The following is a 17,570-nucleotide window of genomic DNA, read 5'->3' as shown; positions in this document are numbered from 1 at the left end:
AACTACCCTGTTAAACTAATCATGTCAATGACTTTCCTTAGCTAATCACAAAAGTGTTACTATATGAGAATCTTTAGTCTGCGGCTGATTGCTATGTTTAGCTTGAATTTAGACACCAACATCTTCATTTCTTGCAGGAAAAGCATGAATCAATGACAAAAGTCCTGTCCTGAAATATCATTTTTCTTTGTTACCAACAGGCTCTAGTTTCAGAATTTTGCATAATGTGTGCCTTTTGTCTTGTGTTCTGCAGGGACATGCTTGGTTATGCTCTTCTGTAGGTCTGCGGAGGTCTGCCACAGAAAACACAGATGTTGCTGCTAACTGCAGCAGTCCTCTGGCATCTGAATTTAGACAAAGCTTCTTTTTGATGTCGCTGTTTTGTAGTCCCTGTGAAATTGTTTGGTACATGCTTTCATGCCTTTAACTGTGTCCTCCGCAGACTGCCTGCCTCCCCCAGCTCTCTGTCACAACCTAAGCCTTTTCTTGGGTCCAAGAACATGTCATTAGCAGCTTCCACTATCTCATCTGCTATCTCATCTCAGTCTAGGTATATCTGTAAAGCTCTTTTCATTTTCTTCTTATTAATTTGGTTTACTTGGCATTATTCTCTCCATTTTCAAGTTTACAGCTTCTGAAAAGGTTTAGCTTGACAGTATGGAAAAGTGTGATGTTTAATGGAACAGCAAGATACATATACATGCAGATTTTACAAAATCACAGGGGGCTTGAATGAGTGATGAAGATGGAGACTGCTTTAATTTTTTTTCCCCCAGTTTAAATGGCTTTTATTTCATGTGTTTTCATGGCATGGGTCCTTTTACCAATATTTAACAGATGGCAAACATAGAAGGAGAGAAGTTCCAGTTGGATATAAGGGGGAAAAAGTCCGTCAGGGAAGCAGATTAGGCACGAGGATCATGCTGACACATTCTTTCAGCCTGTTAGCAGCAGGCAAATGCTGCCACTTGAGCTCTCTTGATAGTTCAGGAATGCAGCAAACGGGGGACATACAGTCAAATCAGAAACTCAGTAAACCTCTATGAAATTGGTTACCTGAAAAACAGGTATAAAAAAAGCAAATTGTTTTATTTTGTTAGACGTTTGTACAGGAACCAAGGTTGATTCTTTTTTGGTGCCCTATTTGTTTGTCTATGTGTTTTAAACTATTGAACTATTTAAACTATTTAAACTTAAAGCTAGCAAAAMGGGAGCCTAAAACTGGCTCCTAGGTTCATTTCTATTTTAAATTGTTAAACGTCTGATAGTTTTCATTTAGAAGCAGTGTTTCCCATGATGAAGTACAGTTAAAGAGTTAAACTTGCTTTTTCATTTGCAGTCTTACAAAGGAGAAAACAGTGCAGGAGTCTTAAATGGGAAGCCTGAAGATTCCGTAAAGGAAATCTGAAATGGTGCTGCTTCTCCAAGGAGGGGGGAAAAAAAAAAAAAAAGAAAAATCTGCTTACACCCCTAAGAGTATTTGGGATATGCACAAGTAGGGCAGTATTGCTGAACATGTTAGCTTGAAGCAGTTGCTTCAATACTTTCTAYGCCTTTCTGTGGAGTTGCCCTTATTGCCCTATAATTAATATGGAAACTTAGTGTTTGAACTTTGGTTCATTCAAGGTTGTTGTTTAAGATTTGAAATGACTTTAAGGTTATGACAATGGCAAAAACGTGTCTATTCTTCTGTGCTAATACAAAACAACAGTGAATGTCAAAGCACCCACTCCAGCCCTTGAAATAGCATTATGCAACTAAAGAGCCATCAAGAACTAAATGGGAATGAGGTGGGGAGCAATATAGTCAGCTCATTTTTCTCCTTTATTGAATTTTCAGTATGGTCCTAGTTTTAAGAAGATAAGCGGAATGTACTGTAATACTTTGTTAAATGATTTTAAATCCTCGAAAAATGTTACAGGTTGTTTAGCACTTAGTAAGTGTGCTTTCTGTTTATAAGGAAATTAATTGCAGGACAAGGTACCCCAATTTCCTTCATACACTCCTCAAATACAACTTTTGTCTCATTTTAGTTTCAACCGACATTCTTCCACCTCCATCAGCTACCAGTCAAAAAAGAGGTATAAAAGTGTTATTTTGTGCAGCTACTGTGCATTAAAAGCACTTAACAAGCCAGTTTATTGCAGCTAGCAGACATATATTGAATATTAACATAAAAATGATCTGCTTAGAAAGTTTTACTTCCTTTTTTTGGCAACTAATAGTTTTCAGAGACAATCTTTAATTTGCTGCCTCTCACCTCTCATTGGCTGCTACAGATAAATTGGGTCAGGGTGCTTTCATTGCTTTTTGAGATGCCATTGCTTACTCCTCCATTAAAGCATCTTCAGTCCTTGGGATGTATTTTGTTGTATTTCTCTTTCTTTGCTTTTTCTCTTTCTTTCAAAGAAGTCGTATCTAGTAAATCTTTTGAAAGCTGGCTTAACTTCACTAAACACGTTAATCATGTAGTGTTACACTTTATTGCTCTTTGAGAAGACTTCTTCTATTCCTCACACTACTTAATATGTGTTATTACTTTGACTTGCAAAGGAGTTCAGTAGTCGTCTACTTTTAATTTTGTGATGATTTGGGTACTTTGCTAAGCTTTTATTTTTATTACTTTTATGAAGAGATTTTTATTAGTCATATTCCTTTAGTAAGTTACCTGCTGTGACAATGTGAATAATTTTGGATTACTTGAAGTCATTATGCAGATAGTTTTCTTTCCAGAGAATTGTCCATCTTCCTTAGCGCTGCTGAAGATTTCTGAATATCACAGCATTCTCTCTGCAGCTCTCAAGGACAGCACCTGTGGGGTACTGTGGAAGCTGCCCGATCTCTTGATTTCATAATCRGTATCTCTTGCTGCTTATCAAGTTGCTCATAGCTTCGTTTTGTTTTTAGAAACACAAGCCAATCCTATGCACCAACACCAGTTTCTCCAAGCTATGGGGAAAGTCCTGCTGCTTCTACCACGCCAAAACCAAGGGTTGTCACTACTGCCAGCATCAAGCCCTCTGTCTACCAGCCAGGTAAGGTGCCCTCAATTTCTGAAAGGATTCAGGACAGTTTCCAGCAATTTGGTTTGGTTTTGGTTAAGGAAAATGCAGTTTTTTTTATAGGATGCATATTTTAGAAAAGATCTGTTACGTGCAAGGAGCCAAATGGTCCTGGTTTGCTAGAGTTTTGCTTCAGATTATCTCAAGGTTAAGGATTTAGTCTGAAGTGAATATGTGGAATGGATGGAGGAAGAAAAGCAAGGGGAAAAAACTGTAAGAAAAATGTGTTGTTCACATTTTTCAAAAGATATGCATTTGGGAAATAACCTGATGTGCTCAATTAGCAAACCAAGGGCATATCAGTATTGATAAAACGGTTTAAGAATGAACACTACAAAACAGAGATGAAATAAGCTGAATATCTGGCTTGTATGAGAGGAATCAATAAATATTTCTTTTAYGGCAAAGAGGGCATACTGTGACTAATTCTACTGGGGATTTTCAGCTGTTAGAAATCCCTCTTTGTACCATAGGGAAAACGCCAAACTGAAATCTTTTCTCCTTTGTGTCCATGATGTTTCATGGCCTGTTTCTATGGATTTCCCTGTGTGAACCCGGGCCACTAGGTGGCAGGAAATGCTTGTATCTCCCTTCAGCGTGTGCTATCCCAGAGGAGACGAGAGCTTGCCTGGATTTCAAGCAACCCAAACACCAGTTCCGACCTACAAAGTAATAAGATAGCCCAAAGCAAGAAAGGAAATCTTTCCTTTGAAWTCTTTGGGCTAAGTAGGAGTCCTCATGTATATAAAAGTGTGGTGGCCTGATCACATAGAAATCAAGAAAAGCTTCTCACAGATCCCAACTTTTCACCGATCCTAAATGTTTTCAAGACTGAAAAAGCAGGTTATGTGCCACTGCCTGATAACATAAACTCTTCTGAATAAGAATTGTGTCTTTTTTATAAATGTGTACAAAGACGGTTGCATTATCTGGTTCTCATCTACTATACACTGGACCAGTACGTAGCGAAATCCTGGGTTTTGAGAATGAGGGCAATAAGTGGAAAAGAGCAGTGATTATGAATTGTGTTTGCCCCTGAAAACACGTTACCAACAGTTGTATTCTGCTAACAGACAGAAAGAAATGGGAAACTGTTTCCACACTGCAAAATAAGAYGCAAGTCTAAAGCACTTGAGACTGCACATATCTTTTCTTTGTTATTTGGAAAGCTGCCTTTTTTCCTGGAGGGAAAATATCTATTAACTGTAGAGTAAGATCTGAAGGGGAGAATTCCAAATCCTGTGGAAGCCAAGAGGCAGCCCGTTCCCATGGCTGTTAAGTGAGACCTCTTCTACCATGCTCTCAAGATAACAATAAAACCCATTCTTTCCCCTCTACTATAGGAGAAGCGGAGTCCGAGGGAAACAGGGCGATAGAGGTTGAATTACTGAATCATTTAAAGTATTTATTTTTGAACAGCCATGGGTCAGTTGATATGAGGCTGATATTTTGAGATTCTATCYTCTGATATACTGAACCTAGTCCTTGTTCAGAGCAGACAGCACCTTTTATCTGCTGTATGTATGGTGGAAGATGCTAAAATATGTAAACATGTAAGGTGAATTTGTAAGGCAGTAGCTAGGGAGCTTTTCTTATGAGTTTAGAGTTAAAACTGTAAGATAATAATTCCCTTCTAATAAGTGTAGCTAAAAAGTCTCAGTAAAACATTTCTAGTGCTTTGCAATGATTCTATTTGAAAGCTTGTTTACTTTGGGAAAATACGCAGTGGTAAGTCCATCTTTAAAAGTTAAATGGTAATACCTGGGAAGTTATTTAACTGCAGAGAACTAGGAGGAGTTGCAAATACTCAGTATTTGTCATTYTGCAGTAATTCCTTTGGCATCTTCTTTCAGCAGCTCAAAAACAAACGATATGTTATTGTTTTCTTTTTACAGTGGCAAACTGAAAGAGAAATAGAAAAAAAATAGAAAGAAAGAAAAAGCAAGAATGAGACACAGTCCCCAGAATTTATTCTACAAAGGAGTCTAGATTAGTCCAAACCCAAATTAATCATGTGCTGTCTAAACTGTTAGAATAAACAAAGTGATCAAAACAAGACGTTGATACTATTTATGAGAATAAGGAAGAAAAAGTTAAAAATCAAGAGGCTGTAAGCTTGTAAACKGAGTTGATTGAAGACAGTCATAGGAAGAAGATCCTAGAAATTGTACCTGGGCTGTCCGTAAGGGCTGCACTATCTCTTCACTTTTGGAAGTCTGGATTTGAATCTCTAGCCATTTTGCTGGGCTGTCCATGGCATCACTGCCACGCTTTGCATGAACAAGCCCTGGCTTTTGGGGGTGGGAAAATCCCCTCACAAAGCTGAGGGAGCTGGAAGTCTCCTTCTTTAATTACAGAGCCTCATAGGTGGGAGCTTTTTTGAACTCACCAATTAGAGATGAAATATTACCTTCTAATTTTGATTGGCCTAATACCTTGATACACAAATAGCAACAGCCCCAGGGTTTAAAGAGATTGGATATAAGCTGTTTGTTCTGAAGTCTTTAAACATTGTTTACCATTCCTAGGTGAAAAAAAAAAAAAAAAAAAAAAAAGAAGCCTTAAGCTAAGGTGGGGTACAGGATTATGAAGCAGAAAATGTGATGATGCTGTAGTACGAGGGAGTTTTATCAAGAAGTTGCTTTAGATTCAATACTAATCTCAGTAAAAAGAAGAAAGCCAGAGGTCCTGAGGTGATTGCACTCAAGTGCTGTACGAGCAGTTTTAAGCACKTGTAATTCAGGAGGAGTGTTAAGTAGTACATAATTTTCTATTTTATACATGGGAACTGAGGCAGAGACACTACACTTTGCTCCGAGTTCTAAAGGAGTCTGCGGCAGAGCCAAGAACTGAGCTGAGATTAGGCAGAACCACAAGCTTGGCCTTCCTCTGAGGGCTGCCRGCTTTGTGGCGCTGCTCACGGAGCCGCCGCGCGCCCTGGCTGCTCCTGCCCCGCTGCGCGCTCCCGGYCACTGGGTCCCCTGCATCCACTGTGTTACTCCTGGAACCTAGAAGTAACACTTCATATGAATTACAGAGGAGAGTGACGTCTGTGGAAAATGCTGCATTTTGCCCCATACAATTAGGTCAAAATTTAAGGATGATTTCTTACTAAAATTATAGGAAATTYTGTCTAAAACTTTATTATGTGACCTGGCATTTCCATTTTTAACCTATCTTAGACACATCAGGTAGCAATCTTAGGAAAAAATCACATCCATTCCTATTATAGGAACAGTGAGGTGTTCTCAAAAATGGTCTCTATAAATTCTGTAAAAGCCAGAAGACTTTAATGATTTCAGTGATGTAAGTGGGTAAAATGTCAGAGAATTTGCTGATATTATTAGATTGCGTCCAGAATTAATGAGTCATAATGCGAGAGACTATGTGTCATCTCGAGCTTTGTTGTTGTTGTTTGTGGGTACCCTTTGACAAGTGTTACTCTTTTGCCATCAAAAAAATGAGGTTAAAATAATTCTTGGTTTCCTTTGGGATACTTAAAACAGCACCAGCCCCAGTTCATTCCTACACGCCTGCCAACACTGAGCCTGCAAGCCGTCCTCCGTGGGTAACAGATGACTCCTTTTCCCAAAAATTTGCTCCTGGAAAAACCACCACCACTGTCACTAAGAACATCCTTCCACGGGGTGCTCCAGTACCATCTCCTGCCTCAACCTCAGCTTATCCGACCCCAGTGTCAGCTTCTTCCCAGGCTCCTGCAATAGCCCGGGGAACAATTCAGAGGGCTGAGCGTTTTCCAGCCAGCGGCCGAACTCCTCTTTGTGGGCACTGTAACAGCATCATTCGGTAAGAGGTTCTGAAGAGGGATGAAAAAAGAAAGAAAAAAAAAAAAAAAAAAAAAAAAAAAAAAAGGAAAAAGATATCACAGAGATACTGGTGATTATACATTAAAATACAGTCACAGAGCCTAAGACTCAGTTAAATTACCCAGCATCCCAGCATGGATGTCTGTTGTCTGCTTCATTAATTTAACGTTTCCAGAGCTCTTTTCATCATTGTGTGGCTCACATTTTATCACTACCAAGTTATACATGCTAATTGTTTCATGGATGCTGTGGCTAATCCCTGTTTATTTTTTACACAAGTTTCTGGTCCACAAGTTATCTCTTGACAGAGGTGCATAGAATTTTGGGGAGGGGCTGGGAGGGGAGAGTTGTGGAAAAAGAGGGGATGGCAGAGGGAAAAGGGATGAGACATCATTTTGGAACAGCAGCCAAATGTAATTGCTGCTTTTGTGTCTGGAGCAAGATAATGCCTGCGCTCCATTATCAGTGATTCATAGCATGCTTCTCCCTGCCCCGCTCCAGCTCCTGCTGCTGGCCGGCTGCCCGCAGCCACCCCTGGCACCGCTAACCAGCCGGCATCCGAGCTGGGGGACACTCGGAGCTGGTGGAGGGCTGCGGATCTGCTCCTTATGCCCCTCTTCCAAAACAGAAAGACTCCTGTAATAATAGAATAAAATCCTAATCACTACATGTGATTACAGTCAAAAGCAAGTCACCAAAAATCACTTAATGTGCCTTCCCATTTAACAGYAGGTTGCAATCTGATAGTCTGGCATTTTTACAACAGGCAGCATGCAGTAGTCTCAGATGCAAAGAAAGCAGGAGACTTGAGGAGCTGTTGGGAAACGTGGCTGTGTAGGTTTGGAAATTGGCATGCTTTTTCATGCTTTCAAATAGTAGCTTTATTTTGTATATTACAGTTCTTGGGTCTTTTCCTGCAGTTGGATGTTTATACGTTTCTGTGTTTTGTGTGTCCTTTTTAAGAACTGTGTTAAATATCTTGCAGCTGGTCACAAAAAGATGTATAATCAGGCAGATAGGAAAATAAGTGAGGATTTTTTCAATGGTTCCTTTAAAAATCAAATGCATTGGTCTAAATAATGAAAGCATTTTAACCAATTTGCAAAATGTTTTAGTGATAATTTTGAAGACGACTATCCATTTCTGTTCAGGTTTCTGGATCTTATTTTAATATGCATCTTCGTGGTTCACATGGAATTCTTGCTATGTGTCTATGGGTTTGTAATCGAGCTCTTTCAGCATTTTTRTAATACAAATAGGGTCGTTATTATTTGCAGGGGTCCTTTCCTGGTAGCCATGGGTCGCTCTTGGCACCCAGAAGAGTTCAACTGTGCTTACTGCAAGACTTCCTTGGCTGACGTGTGCTTCGTGGAGGAGCAGAACAGCGTGTACTGYGAGCGCTGCTACGAGCAGTTCTTCGCGCCCACCTGTGCCAGGTGCCACACTAAGGTCATGGGGGTAAGTCGAGGGCACCAGAGCAGGCTGAACCACTGAAGTTAGAAAGGGTTCAACTGCAAGCACTGAATGAAGGTATTCGATTATTTGCCTTTTGTAAAAATTATTATAAAAACACGTATTTCTCCTTCTGGAATAATCAACATTATTTTTTAACACTCTCAAATCTTGGATACTTTTGTGCTTTATTTAACAGAGTACATAGTTCAGTTGCTTTCTCTCACAATGTAAAATAAAAAGCATTTTCTGGATAATTCTTTGATCCATTTAACACATAATTTGGTATGCTTCTATTAGCTATCTTCTCATGTCTTAGTAATAAAGCGGATTTTTTTCTTAATATCTGGCAATCTAAATCCCTGTAGAGCGGTCAGTAAAGTTGGAGAGAGAGACATTTCTCTCACTGCACCTCACTATTGACTAGAAATGCAGCTGCCCAAAGCAATTATTTTGACTTATTATAGTTTAGGTAATAAAATACAGAATAAATACAATTTTGAATTCCAGAAGGGCAAAATTAGATGCCACTTTTGTCTTAATATATTTATCCTCAGATACAAGTAAATGATGCTCTAAATAGATGCTGATGCAGCTGAAATACCATAATTTAATTTTAGCAGTGTATTTATACATGCAGCTATAGTGAATATATGACATGATTCCTTTAAATGGGAAAGCAAGGAGCCCCACACTGTTTTTCACTACTTAGCCTTCACCTTTTGACATCTCTGTAAATGTTGGCATCCACAAAGTAGATGCCTTCCTTTGCAATTGCCAATTAGGGCTGGCAGCATCAGACATTTATGGCAGAGCTCTGGCTCCTACCAAGTCCTGTTTACTACTGCAGCAGTAGGAGTAATTTTAAAGCAGAGTACTGACTTAAGTTATCTAATGATGGCACAAATCAGTTCTCTGTAAGAGATTTTCATCACAAAAATAACAAAGATGCCACCTCCTTCTCTGTATATTAATAAGATTTTTCAGCCTGTCATGTTCTTAGATGGATACAAGTCTTATTTTTCAGAGAGAACTGTTTAGCAAATAGTAATTTAGTGAATCTCAGTGGCAATTCTGTAATGAGATGTATGGCAAGCATAAATGAGCCCTTTTTGGCTGTACAGTAGAGTGAAAGTAGAGAAGGGATTTCGGTCATTTTTGTGTCAGTCAATGGAGATTAAAAAAATAAAATAAATAAAAGCTGAGAATCAGATCCTTCCTACTAAATCGGAAGCAACATAAACCAGGAACCAGATCCTCAGCTAGTGCAAATCGTTGTTTTATTGAAATTAATAAGGCTAAACTAATTGACACCAGTTGAACATCTGGCCCTTCAAAATCTCAGCTGTTGCACAGACATTTACTGTCCCATCCCCTTGAGCACCAGGCAGAATAACAAATTGGCAGGTAATGCTGCATCAGAGCTCGGTGTAGCAGCTCTTGGGCTTGCAGAACTTGACTGTGACCTAGATAATGAAGCAGCAATAGATGGCTCCATAGTGGAGAGAAGAAAAGAACTGATAAAATCCGGGTACTCTGTTCCAAGTATTTTTATATAGAAAAAATAATAAGGAAGATTTTCAGCAGACARCTGCTGGATTTGCATTAGTTCAGGAGAACAAACAAACTTGGTCAACTGAAATTGTGATTTCATGAATACCACAAGCTATAAGTTCATGCCACAAGAAGTTGTTACACTCTCACTACTTGCATTACTCTTTCCTATCCCCTGTGCCATCCATTTCTTAATCTGGCCTAAATTTATGTGTGGCCACACACTCAAATGACTAAGGAATCAGGATGGATTAAACTGAAGGAAAAATAGGTCACTGTTTAGTGACATAAATACTTCTTTGGAAACAGAGGGATCCATATAGGAGAGAAAGAAACAACTAAGATTGGTGGGAGTCTAAGAACAGCCCACTTTTGTGTCAGTAATTTGTAGTGGTGTCACAGTTTTTTTTTTTTTTTAAAAACATTTTTTTAAAAAGTTTTGTTTTAAAAAAAATATATATAGGGTATGGATCATCATGGGAATGTGTAAAACTGCCACCTRTCCAGTATCAAGTGTTTTCTTTTACTGTGGGAAACATCACTAGGGCAAATTTTAATCTTAATGCTATAGGCTAAGAGCAGACCCGCCAACTCATTTTCATTAGTTGCAGGAGCTAGAATCTAGGAACACAATTTTTTTTTCAAAATTTATAGTCATCTTCAAGGATTTTATTTGTGAGAAGCTTAAAGAAATTAACACCTAATTAAGTTGGCTTGAAAACATTGAATTTCAAAATCATTTATCCCCAGCGAACATTTCTTGGTCTTAGAGGGTAAGTTACACTTGAGAATTTATTTAGATTTAATACATCGCCCTCTTCACTTGTTGCAGTGAGGAGTTCCTACAAAGGGTGTCAAGGCCAGGGAGGCCGGACGCGGGCGGCTCTGCGGGTGGCTGCCGCCCTGCGGCCGCAGGAGCTGCGGAGCTGGGCCGCACCGATTCACCCTGGCACGTGCTGTGTCCCAGCAGGCTGGCAGCGCCGCCCCCTCCTTCCCGGGGAGCCCCCTTCCTGGCTTCTCAGTTTCTTTTGGGGAGAGGAATGTGTTGGTAGAACAGGAGAAGTGGGGAGCATCTGCGTGGTGTCGTTGCAGCAGGTAGGCAGGCAGAGCACGTGCCGTCGTGCTGCAGCTCCTGTGTTTGCTTTGCAGGAGGTGATGCACGCCCTGCGACAGACCTGGCACACCACTTGCTTTGTCTGTGCTGCCTGCAAGAAGCCATTTGGGAATAGCCTCTTCCACATGGAGGACGGGGAGCCTTACTGTGAGAAAGGTAGGGCAAGCGGGGCCCGTCGCGCAGCGCTCGTCTGCTCTCCCCTGCGTGGAGGCCACGTAAGAGCAAAGCAATTGCTCAGAAAGACAAAAAAAAAAATAGAAACAAACGTCAAGCTTGGCTTCCCACTCTATGTTTTTCTTCACTTTTTAATAGCCAGGTGGGGCAAGTCTCCCTGTGGCCCAGACTGCCTTGCCTCATTTCTCTCCTTTACCTGTTTATCTTTCATCTGTGCCTCCCATTTTCCCCGTGTTCCCCAGTTCCCTGGTGGGCTCTGCTTGCATCCTGCTCCTTAGGATCCACATGTTCCTGGGGCAAGGAGCAGAGCTGGTGCTTCTGTACAGTATGAGCAGGTTGCTGACCATATCCTCTCCCTCATGTTGTGCTTCTAAACCACCCTTAAGGCAGCAGTCACTGGTCATTAGACTCTATTTTCAACAACCATAGTTGTCTTTTGTAGCTTACACATGCATTAAAGCTGATTTAAAGCTACTGTGAGAAACGTGGCTTTCAATTTCCTGACTTTTGTATGTTGGTTTTTATATTTGCAATAACCGTATTGCTGTACCAATGTGCAGTTTTAAATTGAATTAGTATTTGCATTAAAAAAAAAAAGGCAGCTCTCCTATTTCTTTATAGGGAAGTCTTACTGAATGCTGCAGAAATTCTGAGCAACAATAATCCAAGAAAATCATCCTCTAGAAATGTTGTTTCTCTTTGATGTAATGTGATTAAGTTATGAGTTTGTTTTAAATTTGTTTGTTTGTTTTATTTTAGATTACATTGCTTTGTTCAGCACAAAATGCCATGGCTGTGATTTTCCTGTTGAAGCTGGAGATAAATTCATTGAAGCTCTTGGACACACTTGGCACGATACCTGCTTCATTTGTGCTGTACGTTCTATCCTAAAAATATCTAATTTTCTTACGATTCTTATTCTTAAATAGAAAGCACATTGGTAGAAGTGGAAGGCATACACCTGTGGATGGAAAGGGATTTCATTTTTTACTTGTGGATGGAGACAGATGGGGATTATTTTTCTTCTCCTCTCTAAACTTTTACCTGAGGTATTAAAATTAGAGCATTGTAAGCAAATGCTTTTTAATATAGCACAYGATTTTAGAGAGAGCCTGTATATACAGGAATAAGTAACACTATATCTTATTATTCTTTCCAATGTTGTAATTCTTTCCAGCACTAAAGAAGATACATCAGAATTTAAAGTAGATTAATGCCATACTGAGCAGTATAGCTATAATTTTGCTTACAAAGCTGCCAAGTTTGCATTTCCATGCAGAATTCTTGTTGAAACTTGCAAAAGGAATCTGTTTAGATAGAATGAATAGTGATTGGTGTAGATCTGGTGAGACTCTGTGACACGTGTACAGTTACATAGCTATATATTTACGCTTATACTTGCATTCAAATAGATTTATATGAAATAGTMGGATTCATACAGTAAGCAGTACTTTCCATATGATCCTATTACAGCTGTGCTGCTCCCCAACTGTTATTCCTGAAACAATTAACAATATTTAAAATGTCTAATTAGGTGCAAATAATACACTGGCCATATGAGAAATGACAGTGACCATTTCGAAAGTTGGTTGAGCCCCAATTCAGCAATTTCATTTGAAAAGTAAAAGTGCAGAAATACTTAAAATATCTATAGCTAAGCTAAGCGGCTACCGTTCTTTCAAGGACACCAGGAAATGAGTGACCCAGTGATGCCTTTATCTGAAAATGGAAACGTGTGTGGAGCTGGAGCACCGAAAGGAGCACCAAGGCAGCCAGTTCCATGCACAAACCAGCAGCTTATTCCTTTTCAAACTTTCAACACTCTCTCTGAATGCTTCCTATTCTTTTTCACATGTTCATTTAACTATTTGAATTAGCAACCCAAGTTTTTACAGAGATTTCTTTGTTTTGTTAATGCAGTTCTGACATCTGTGATGGAGCAGTTTCCTTTAGTTCTTTCAGTGGGCTAAAAATCAAATGAAAATACACACGATTACTCCTTTCTAATATGCTGCTTCTCATATCCACTCCCCTGGCTTTCCTTTCACTTGCAGTTGCGCATTGCTGATGTTATCACTGTCTGGTCTTGAGCCTGCTGTAAGCACAGGGGCAAAGTTTATTCTTGTATCTAGGTTCTGATACGTTGACTTCCGCAGGGGTAGTAGGAAACTCTGACCTCGCGAGCAGGGGATGTCTCTCGGTGTGGATGTGGGTACAATTCCCGGCTTCCTGGGCAGTTCGAGCTGATCTAAACATGGCCTGCCCTGCCCTTAGCCGTATGTTCCCACCTGCTTTGCTGTGTCAACACTGGCGCTTTTGCAGCCTACAGGTTGAAGAATAACCTGGCAGGAAAGGTACTTCATTTGCAGTGGTATCAGCTATGGAGTGACTCATGCACTAACACCAATATTAGGACAAAGAAGTGAGAGGGACTGAKCTCCTAATGGTACCGTGGCAGGGTGTTGCTGCTGGGACCGTGGTACCTCGCCAGGGCTGCTGTAAAATCACTCCTTTGGAGAAGCAGGATGCAGCCCTGTGTGTCACCCTCCCTTGACAGTCCCCGTAGGCCCTGCTGGGACACATTGAAGCTGCCTGGTGTGGCAGCCAGATACAGAGCAGAGGGTTGATGCAAACCAGGGCCAAACCACAGCGCAGAGTTGGGAAAGGTACCAGGGCATGTGCCCTTTGATCCGGGAAGCTGGGCACATGCCCCGACTCTGTTGTGTAGGCTTGGCCAAAAAAAAAAAAAAAAAAAAAAAAAAAAAAAAAAAAAAAAAAAAAAAAAAAAAAAAAAAAAAACCCAAATTGTGGGCTGAAAAGAAAGACAGTTGACATGGATCATCACATATATTTTTTTAATTGCCTTTTCATTTTCTTCTGATTGCACTTATTATTTTTCTAGGTATGTCATGTGAATTTGGAAGGCCAACCGTTTTACTCCAAGAAGGATAAGCCCCTGTGCAAGAAGCATGCCCATGCCATCAACATCTAAAGGAAGAGGTGGAAGCCAGTTACGCTGGGGAAAAAAAACATGACTAACCAGGCAATTATGAAATGGATGGCTATGGCTGGCTAGGATGTTTATGGGTAAAAACTAGGAAGCTGACACTCCTGACGTTTAATTTTAACCTCTTTCATATATGTAGAACAACTTTGGAATGGTTCATACAAAGAGCTGTTGAACAATCAAAACAAATGAACTGTCTATTTTAAAATAGGTTTAATGCAGCAGCTGGTGGAATTATTRGTATTAACTGAACTACAATATTAAAAAGTAATATGCAAATACAGTTTTGACTGCTACCCAAAGCAGCTTTACTGCTTAGACCACACACTAGTGTTTAAGAATAACTGGAAAAGTTCTTTTGTAGTAAGTCATTTTCTTTTGTAGCAAGAATGAGCAAGTGCCACATGTACAGTAATCTGTAGAACCAAAGGCAATAGCTTTCAAAGAGAAATAAATAGGTCAGGTTTTCCTCATTGAAAAGTGAGGACTATTCCATTATGTCATGGTGCTGCCTTATAGCATCAAACATGTTAGATTCTTTCAAGAAGTTTGCCTTGAATCCAGCTTGAATGCAGCTCTGAAGCAAAGCCGAGAATGGGTAATTTAGTTTAAGAATAACATGAAAGCAGAATTTACTCTATCCATATCCCAATAAGCCCAAGAAAAGGATTTTGGTTTTACCTTGTTAATGCACTTGGCGTATGTACAAACAGTAGATTACCTCACTTTCAAAACACAATGAGAAAGGGCAACTGGCTTCCTCCAACTTGCTCTAAATGGAATGGAAAGGGGCTCACTGGAAAGGAACTGTCTTTTAATTCAAAGCCRGTCTACCTTTCCATTTGGGAAGCAAGATTCTCAGAGCTGCTTGYGTGTCTAGTTCTCCTTTATTTCAGCGCGAGTCCAACCTTCACATCCCTGGAGCACAGCTTGGAGGTAGGAGGTAGCTTACGGAAGTTCCCTGCTGAGTCCCCGTATAGTTAGGAAAAGGACATTTTTATTTTCCCTGTAGTAAATGAACATTGACAAAAATTCACAGGGCCAAGTATGTGGTCTTTTTWAACTTTTGTTCTGTAAATGCAATGCAATCTGAATTGTGTTGCGTTTACCACTGTAAGACAGTAGGTAGGCTTTGATACATAGGATAACCATAGAATCATCTCGCCTACTATTTTAAACACCTTTGAAGTTATTCAGACAGTTACTTACGCGACTTCTTTTTTCCATAAGACCGCAGTATTTGTATTGATAATTTTTAATTTTAAATATTGATGACTTCTGTGACGGTGTTCTATTGAACAGGAAATAGCATTATAGTGGAATGTTTGATAACTATTCAAGTTTTATTGATTTAAGAGAGAATTATGAATTTGTATTTTTATCTTACAGTGCTTCCGGTTTAACGTTAGGATTTCTTGGGCTTCAGCTTCCCGAGGATGCGTTCTGTGGTACCATTCTGGTGCTGTCTGCACACTATCTTACCTTGTGGTTTTGAGTTAGTAGCGAGGGACTTGGTATTGCCTTTCCCTCCTGTGACATGTAATGCCCTTTTTGAGAAAGTCAGCATGTCTTTTAGGGGTGGCAAGTGTGCAGGAGGAGGCGGGAGGAGTAAATAAAGGAAATCCAGGGTTCTGTTGTGGAAGTAAAAACTTATCTGCAGGCAGTTCGCATCTTGGGTCAAATAAATAACGTTAAGCTGCCTGTGGCAGTTTTGACATGAATAATCTGACCTGTATTTATTCTATAGGTACCTTACTACTGATGCTAGCAATAATCCCAGGCTACAGAGTCAGATTTTTTATGAATGAATTATTCTAAAGGAATACATTATGTAGCTTTTTTTTTCCCATAGTAAACAAATTTTCTGCTTTCACTTGGTGCTGGACTGATGTAAATATGGTTCCATTGATTACGTAATTCAAAGATTTGGCTCTAGTGTTCTCCAGAGGAACAAATCATAATCATGGAAGTTAAATAATTTTTTCATTCATGTTTGACTGCACTAAGTAGTTTTTTGTAAGAGTGAGGTGATTCTATATTTCCTTTTGTTTTCTGAATGTCATTCAACAAAAAATGGTGTTTATTATTCTCTGTTACTGAGAGATAGATTCAGAAACAACATGTTACATATTAAGCCTGCACTGAAGATGCTCTTCCAGGAAGTTTCTGTGTTACCCTCTCACATGGGACTAGTCTCTAACCGCATGTCAACATCACAGATTCTCCAAACGGGGGCCAGGCTCTTTGGGAGGATACAAAMTGCTAGGGGATGTGATTCCTCAGGAGGTTCCTCATCAGGTCTCCTGCCTCTACATCTGTACGTGTGCGCCTGTCCCTCTCCCGCTTTGCCTTCCCCTCTGCCAAGTCCCTGAACATGTGCTCTTTGCTGGCYGTGTGAGGAGTGTGACCTTTGAGGAGGTGCTCAGAGAAGAAGGCAGCAGGGTTGGGGCTTCCTCTTCTCCCTGCTTCCTCCTGACCTCCTGCTTCACCTGCTTAGAGGAAGTCAGGCTGTTAGATGAGGCACCAGCAGAAAGGGCGGCAGTGGGACTGGTGGGGCTGCTTTCCCCCTCCCTCCGGGAGCCCAGGACGGGTGGCATGGGTGGCTCAGGCTGTGAGGAGTTGGGTGCAGGGGTCTCGTGTTGGCAGGGGAGGCTGGGCCCCCGTGTGAGCSGGAAGGTGACTGTGGCCCCAGAAGACAGGACTCTTGGGCCTTTGGTCAAGTCTAGACAGATGTGTAGATGAGGCTTTGAGAAGGCAGGGGAAGCCCTTGCTGAAGGGGGCAGGCCGGGTAGGGCAGGTTTCACTGACTTCGTAATATGCTGGATACGGGGTGGGAAGGGGGCATAGCCAGGAAGACCTGCTGTACTCAGGGCAGGGACTCGGAGCAAGAAATGAGGGTGCAAGCAGCTCACAGCCGGCCCGAGCTACGGCACGAGCAGAGAGGACCCCGTAAAGCCCCAGGCCAGGGCGCCTGAGGCCGGCGCAGCGCGGGGGCTGCGYGGGAGCGGGYGCAGCGGCACGCGCGGGCGGCAGCCCCGCTCCCGCCGGCCCCTCGCCGAGCCCAGGCACAGACACCCTCAGGACAGCATGCAATAAGCTTCCTGTTTAACTTGTGCTGCTTCATGATGTGGTCCAAACATTGGGAATCCACTTACCCGCCCTTCATATCTACATTAAGATATAATTTTTGCACATATCTGAACCAGAAATTAGTGAATAATAACGTAGAACTTCAACTCTCATACGGGTAGGATACCATGTAACTGCTGATACTCTTCTGCCAGCTGTCCTAGTTGTGACATGGGGGCAAAGACACATAGACATAAAATTAAAAGTAGGGCCCTTATTTCAGCTATCACTAAACATGAATGCTGTTCAAA

The 17,570-nt window shown here is 40.9% G+C and overlaps 1 protein-coding gene across 3 annotated transcripts in view; it reads left to right on the top strand.

Moving 5' to 3' along the window:
- The window catches only part of LDB3 (LIM domain binding 3), a 97,991-nt gene extending 82,184 nt beyond the window's left edge, over positions 1 to 15,807 (top strand). For 2 of the 3 annotated variants that reach the window (XM_026043098.1, XM_026043097.1), the window contains exons 10-15: positions 2,908 to 3,035; positions 6,569 to 6,869; positions 8,167 to 8,347; positions 11,045 to 11,165; positions 11,943 to 12,058; positions 14,086 to 15,807. In XM_026043098.1, coding sequence (XP_025898883.1) covers positions 2,908 to 3,035; positions 6,569 to 6,869; positions 8,167 to 8,347; positions 11,045 to 11,165; positions 11,943 to 12,058; positions 14,086 to 14,175 — 937 coding nt within the window. In that variant the 3' untranslated portion in view covers positions 14,176 to 15,807. Of the gene's footprint in view, positions 1 to 442; positions 551 to 2,033; positions 2,082 to 2,907; positions 3,036 to 6,568; positions 6,870 to 8,166; positions 8,348 to 11,044; positions 11,166 to 11,942; positions 12,059 to 14,085 lie in introns of all 3 variants that reach the window. The other variant, XM_026043099.1, reaches the window with a different exon arrangement.
- Positions 15,808 to 17,570: the final 1,763 nt, after the last annotated feature.

Source organism: Nothoprocta perdicaria, unplaced genomic scaffold, assembly GCF_003342845.1.
Source record: "Nothoprocta perdicaria isolate Ctin4 unplaced genomic scaffold, notPer1 scaffold_32, whole genome shotgun sequence".
Classification (NCBI taxonomy): Eukaryota; Metazoa; Chordata; class Aves; order Tinamiformes; family Tinamidae; genus Nothoprocta; species Nothoprocta perdicaria.
The sequence above is the reverse complement of the archived record's forward strand: the minus strand, read 5'-3'. Positions and strand labels throughout refer to the sequence as shown.